This window comes from Eurypyga helias, unplaced genomic scaffold (assembly GCF_000690775.1).
Source record: "Eurypyga helias isolate BGI_N326 unplaced genomic scaffold, ASM69077v1 scaffold30973, whole genome shotgun sequence".
In the NCBI taxonomy this organism is placed as follows: domain Eukaryota; kingdom Metazoa; phylum Chordata; class Aves; order Eurypygiformes; family Eurypygidae; genus Eurypyga; species Eurypyga helias.
This window is the reverse complement of record NW_010239740.1, coordinates 11,971-18,492: the sequence shown is the minus strand read 5'-3', so window position 1 is coordinate 18,492 and position 6,522 is coordinate 11,971. Positions and strand designations below refer to the sequence as shown.

At 51.4% G+C, this 6,522-nt stretch overlaps 1 protein-coding gene across 3 annotated transcripts in view; it reads right to left on the bottom strand.

The window, feature by feature from the left end:
• Positions 1 to 2,582: 2,582 nt before the first annotated feature.
• GABPB1 (GA binding protein transcription factor, beta subunit 1) overlaps positions 2,583 to 6,522 on the bottom strand; it is a 14,914-nt gene continuing 10,974 nt past the window's right edge. For 2 of the 3 annotated variants that reach the window (XM_010148260.1, XM_010148261.1), the window contains exon 8: positions 2,583 to 3,263. In XM_010148260.1, coding sequence (XP_010146562.1) covers positions 3,111 to 3,263 — 153 coding nt within the window. In that variant the 3' untranslated portion in view covers positions 2,583 to 3,110. Of the gene's footprint in view, positions 3,264 to 4,886; positions 4,907 to 6,522 lie in introns of all 3 variants that reach the window. The other variant, XM_010148259.1, reaches the window with a different exon arrangement.

Below are 6,522 nucleotides of genomic sequence, written 5' to 3'. Positions count from 1 at the left end.
GCCGCAAGGCAGCCCCGGCGCTTCCGTTATTCTGGGAAGCGGAGCCTTTCTCCACGGCGACGGCGCGCAGACCTTCCCTAGGTTCTGCTGCGATTAGATACGGGCGGAGGAACTGTTGCGCAGATAGGGCAAAGATGCTCTGATACACGCGCATCAGATTAATATACTGAAATTGTTTAGAAGTCGATTAAAAAAGACACTGAAAAGTGCAAGAAGTGCAGAAAAACACCCCGCAGTACACGCGTGTTTGCTTCACCTCACCCCTTGCCGGGAACACTAGGGAAAACGTAGTGAGCTGCCCACACACCGAGTGGCTGAACCTCTCTCGCCAGGGTCACCGTAAGCAGGCGAGAAGGGGCCGGCGCGAGGCACGGGACCAACTCCAAAAGAGCTCGGCGTTCCCCCAAACCTGCCCTTCTCCCCCGTCACAAGCAGCTCGTACTTCCCGCAGGGACAGCGGCTGGAAGCAAGCGGGTAGCTAACGACATCGACGGTTCCCGCTTGGAACGACAGGCCCGGAGCAACGCTTTCCCCAGGGCTTTCAGAGCTCGGCTACACAACCCACATCCCACGTGACACCCCCCACCACTACGCCTGTGCTCCACGGTGATCCCTTCACCAGCTTGGTTCCTCGCTCCGGGCGGGAACAGCAGGTCCCGTTCGGCACTGGGATAAAGCCGGGGGTAATGACTTGCCGGGAGGGTAAATACCGCTGGCGATAAACACACGTGTGTCACAGCGACCCTGCGCTTGGAAGGATTTTGTTACAGGCCACGAGGGGTCGAGTATTTGCTCACAGGAAGCAGAATGAATAGAAAAGGCTCTTTTCATTGTTTGCCACGGAGGTCTGTGCCGTCAGAGCCGTGGGAAACTCTCCGCCTGGACGCGATTGCGGCTATCGCTCCCCCGGCTAACGGCGAAACTCTTATCGCTGCGAGAGCTGACGGAGATGGAAGCGTAGTTAAGTCCGCGGGACGCGAGGACACACAACGCTGGTCGCAGAGTCACTCGGAGCAACGCCTACCCTGCTCCACTGGTTCCTGCGGTCGCTACTGACACAATGGAGAGTTTTGAGGGGGAAAAAAAACCCACCCGGAATGTAGCAATTTCCAGTCAGTCACTGCGTAAGGTTTGCTTCAAACCCTCGGATCGCCGGAGAACTTACGCCCTGGAAAACGATCCTTCTAAGAACCGCCACCGCGGGTTTTCCCCTTCTTACTGATTCTTGGGGTTCAAATTCACCAAATCTGTACCAATACTAGATACTTCGGATTTGCTCCTAACCAACTCCACAAACCTGAGCCCAAGTCTGCAGAAGGAAGATCCCACGTCACGCTGTACAACGCGATGCTTTCCCCACTCCTCCCACCGAGGCCCACGCTAAGCCTCAACCCCCTTCTTCCACGTCTTCCTCAAGGCCTAACGCGGCCCCCAGCGCCAACCGCCCACACAAAACAACCGAAATGGAATCCGTATGTGGAAAAGATATTTAATCGTAAAATAGAAAAAGTAGGCCAGAGTACAGTTTTAAGGGTAATTCTTCCGTGTACAGTATAGGTAAAGCAGACTTTCTGCGTTAAGTTCTTATATAAACGATTCCATAAAAGCAGTGGAACGTGGAACAACAAAGCAAAGCACAACGAGGTTTAGCTTACAAACGAGGAATCTGCAGAGCAGTTCAAAACAGAACATAACACAGCGCTGAACAATCTTAAGGCAGCTCAGGCGACGCACGGGACTAGAAGCCAGGAACTCCCCAGACCTAGGCCCGGGCCCGCCACCGATCCACGTGGCCTTGGGCCAGTCGCTTAACACCCCCCGCGGGGTTATAAACCTGAGACCGTGGCGCTCACCCACCTGCCCCAGGCGGTGCGTCAGGGGGGCTCGGAAAGCTTTCCCAACGCTCCGAAGGTGTTGACGTGCTGCAGGTAACGGATCGCGGCACGGACGCAGAGCGACACGGCGGCACAGCGAAGAACGACGATGCCGGGTAAGAGGAGCATCGCCGCAACGTAAAAAAATGACTTGTCCCATGGCATAATCAGAATGCAAAAGCCCGTTTAGACAAAAAACGTAGCGCTGAAGTAATTTCAGGGATACTGGGGGAAAAGAGATCGGCAGGAGTATTCTAAAAGAACTCCAATTCGTGTCCTAGAGGAGACACTCGTTCCTATTCGCCGCCGAACTTCACGGCGCTTGCGCGGGGACGTCGTCGTGCGCGAAGTGCGTCTTCGCTGCCCCCACGACCCCGTTTTAAACTGCCTCTGGCAGGGGAAATGATTTTTCTTTTTAATTAGAAATTACATTCTTCCAAGAAATATACCACCCAGGCCAAAACGGGCTGCTGGCTCACGTCAAACCACCCCGAGGCAAAACGCTTCCCTCGGCACCTTCCTCGTCTTTGCTGACAAATACCCACACAGGTGGACGTGCAGAAACGCAGGGGACATGCGGCCTATGTACAAACCGAGGAGTTTCAAAAAGATTCGCCCATATACACGTAAATCTACTTGGATACATCGGAAATTAAATATAAAAACTCACCACCTAAAATTAAAAAAAAAAAAAAAGAAAAAACAAACCCCAAAACCAACCAAAAATGGTTTTCCGAGACTCTGAGACAGCTACTTAAAGCTGTACCGAGATTTCCACCTGGAAACATCTTATTTGGAGAAGTTTAAGTTGTTGCCACGTGGAAATAACTGTGAATTAATTTTGTCACGTGATTCATTTTCAAACGGTCAGCTTAAATCAACATCACCCTTAAAACTGTTCTGTTTTTCGGAAGTTAGATTCATACTAAAATCAAAAATTTCACAAAAACATTGGCTTCTCATGTTTCTGGATCCCTTCAAAAAGATTTATCAACTCATTTTGAAACTGTAAAAAAAACAACTATTTACAGTATTTCATTTTAAATACTTTTCACAATTTCTAAAGTCAGAGTTTTTATGTTACAAGAAGTCCTCGGAGCTCACGGCTTAAGTCCAGGCATCGACTCGTGGCATCTTCTCCGTCACGTCATCCGGTGTCGCAGCCATCCAGCGCACAGCTCAAGGTTGTACGGCGGGCTCTGAAAGCAACGGGCGTTGCAGGACGTTCATTTTCTATTAAACGGCTTCTTTGTTAGTCTGGAGGCGGGTCATTGCCTCTAACTTCTGCCGATAGGCCTCTGCTTCTTGCTCTTTCTTTAGAAGCTGCTGACGGTATTTTTGCGCTTCTCGGTTTGCCTCGTCCAGTTGCTTCTGCAGAGTTTCTCTTTCCTATCAGAAACAGAACCAGCAATAACTCGTCAAGCACATACCAAGGACCAGCCATAACGGCAAGCGCTTTTCCTCCGCAGGCGGCGCCGTGTGGGAACCGCTCAGCTCGAACGCCGGCAAACCTACAGGAACGCTGCTCCGTCAACTCCACATCAACTGTGCCCCAGCCAGCGCCCCGGAGAAAGGCTTGCCCTGGCCGCAGAGCAACCCAAGCCTCCTGAGCTGCCGAGGCACCGAGGCCGCACGGGAAAAAGGCGAAATAAAAGGGAAGCCTGGTGACCGAACACCATCCCTGGGAGTGTCCAAGGCCAGGCTGGATGAGGCTTGGAGCAACCTGGTCTAGTGGAAGGTGTCCCTGCCCATGGCAGGGGGGTTGGAACTGGATGGGCTTTAAGGTCCCTTCCAACCCAAACCATTCCATGATTCTACACTGACTGTACTCCAGCGATTCAGCTCCCTTGGCTACTTTCCTGAACCGGAATCCAACCGACGGGATTGTCCCGTCCTGTTGTATCTCTAATCCGTGTCACAGGGACCCGTTACCTCACAGCGCTGGAAACCGCCAGCCTCCCACTAACCAGAGCACACGCACGACGGCTTCCTAACTGATCCGGAGCAACCGGCACTGTGCAACCCCCCGGAGCCACCACATCCTCAAGGACACCGTATTTCTGTGAATTAACAGGCATTTAGCTCGGGAAGCTTTTCCCATTCCAAGGGAGTAACTTCAGGCTACACCTCGCACACAAGTTTGGTGGGGATGGCTGTAAATTGGTTTCCGAGCAAAACAATGAATACAGGAAACACAACTTCCGACGATGCCGCCTTTGGAACGAAGGGGAATGCGTTTCTGTCTCCAGTGACGGAGGTACTGGTGTTTTGTTTGATGCTGCATGGAGCCCAATTGAAAAAAGCAATTTGCTCAGGAAAACAGGTTTGTTTTGATCTTCTACCAAATGCAGTTTCATTAAAGCACATCATACTTCTCTGAGTAAGGCAGTCCTTGACTTCAAACCACTCTTCCCACGGCAGTTGTTAAGTAGCCACAGGAGGGAGGTTGCCAGAGTAGCAAGCTTTCGCCCAGAAAAACCGAAACTCTCATAAAAAACCGAGGCCCAGTAAGTTGCTTTTTCACCTTAATCTCATCCCAGCAGTTCAGTATCACATTCCCATTTAATACCTCAACACGCTGGGGGAAGCTTCTCCCTCCCAACCCCACGACAACATCCCTATTCTCCACCTGTGATGCACTCACAGATTTTCATGGTCTGAGCCTGAAAATACCAACTCCTCTGCCTCCCTTCTACTCGCTCCTCTCCTCAGTACTGGTCACAGGCGCACGGAGCGGTCACACGCGGTGCCGAACGTGCTGGAACGTAACGACCGAGGTGAGCAGCGCACTGCCAACAACGGCACCTGCACAGCGAACCCAACACGTGAAGGAGAGGGGTTATTAACAGGTTACCGAACACGTCAACCCGCGGGAAGCGCCACCTGATTTCACGTAGGGCTGCAAGAGCTGCAGGAAGCTACGCAGGGTTTGCTCCAGTCCCAGCACATGTGGATAAAAGCAGAGCTCATCCGATCTTGCTTACTTCTTTGGAAAGGAAGTTCGGTTCCCACCTCTGAAAATTTAGGTTCTGCTTCTTAAGCGCCTTTACGAATGGCCACCCCGTGTAGCAACTAGACTGACGGCTGCCAACGAGCCGTAGAGCCTACGGCTCCAAGGATCCGAAACACCAGCTGCCTTCCGGTGCCAGGCCAGCCGAAACGTGCCGCTGCTTGGGCACGACTTCTCTCGGTTAAGGGGAGGCAGCAGCTTACGTAAAGCAGCCTCCTGGAGTAAAGCTGGTGAAAAGAGCCACACGGCAATTCTCGGGGAAGCAGCCACCTCAGCTGATCTGCTACGCATGGAAAGCGACCCTTCCCTCTCGAGGGCGCTCAGCCCTGGGATACACTGAGCTGGGCATTGCTTTTCCCACGAATGTGTCACCTAAAAACGGTCAGAAATCCACCAGTGGCCAGCGGCAAAGCTGCTCTATCTGCTGGGCTGCAGCAGGGCGAGAACCAGCAGCAGCTCTGCGACGCCTTGCAAAGGGCAAGGCGCTGTCCCGCGACAGAGCGCGTGCGGACCGCAAACTCCTGGGGATGGAGCTGTTCTCAGACCGCCTCCGAGGAGTAATTTCCACAGAAGAGAGCAGTCGAGCCACATACTCCTAAGGAGTACAGCACACTAAGGAAGGGATGGGAAAAAAGGTTAAAAAAGATGGGTGCAGAGATGAGGAGATAAACCCAAGATCTACCAGACAGACTAGCAATTCAAAGCGTGTAGGTTAGGCCAGCAACTACCAGGTGTAGTTTTTGGGCATAGTTGTGTACTTTCCCTTTACTCAATGAGGTTAAACGCCTTGGGTTTTTAACCTGGTGTTTCTGAAGAATTAGACAGGGGAGGTGACGCTCCTGCTGACGCCGCCAACGTGGCCAGTACGGACGTCACAGTTTGGGAACTGAGGGCACGGGTGATGAGTTTCCACTGTCTGACTAGGCAGCACAAAAGGGACGGACGCTTCTGGAGGAGCAGTGCAGACCCACAGTGGGCTGCTCAGGGAGAACTGGTGCCTTAACTGGGACATCTGGAATGGGGAGGGTTCTATTTCGTCTCTTCATTCCATCTAAGTGTTCTTTAGAACCCAACTGACAATGTTGTGATTATCTCAAGGCCTTCCCTCTCAGTATAAAACCCCACCCAGGTTAAAAAAAAAGTCAAATTAGAGGAAACCGAGTGCTCTTAAGAACTCTTCCATTCCGTCAGGGCATTTTCTTCACGCCATGCAGCTTTGCTTAGCCGCCTGTGCACCGGCGACAGGGACACCCGCAGCTACCCTAACCAAACCGAGCGTTCTTTTAACCACAGAAACAGCAGGGATGTCATGCACGGGTGTAATTAATTTACAATTAGGATTTCTCTTTTTTAGCCTAATGAAATGGTTCTCCTGGCTCTAACACGTCACCAAACATAAAGCACGGGAAAGACAGGGAAATGACAAATTAAAATGAAAAAGAAAAAGCACTGTATGTTAATGAATTATGCATGAAGATGAAAAAAACAGAGTATCTGCGTGACAGGGGTTTTTTTTGCTGCCATCCTGTTTTTAAAATATTAAACTGTTTAGGAAAAGTGCTATCACTCTTCAAAAATGAGCCAAAACGTTTGGACTTAACGGACCCTGAAGAGAAAGACCGAAAGCCATCGCTGCAG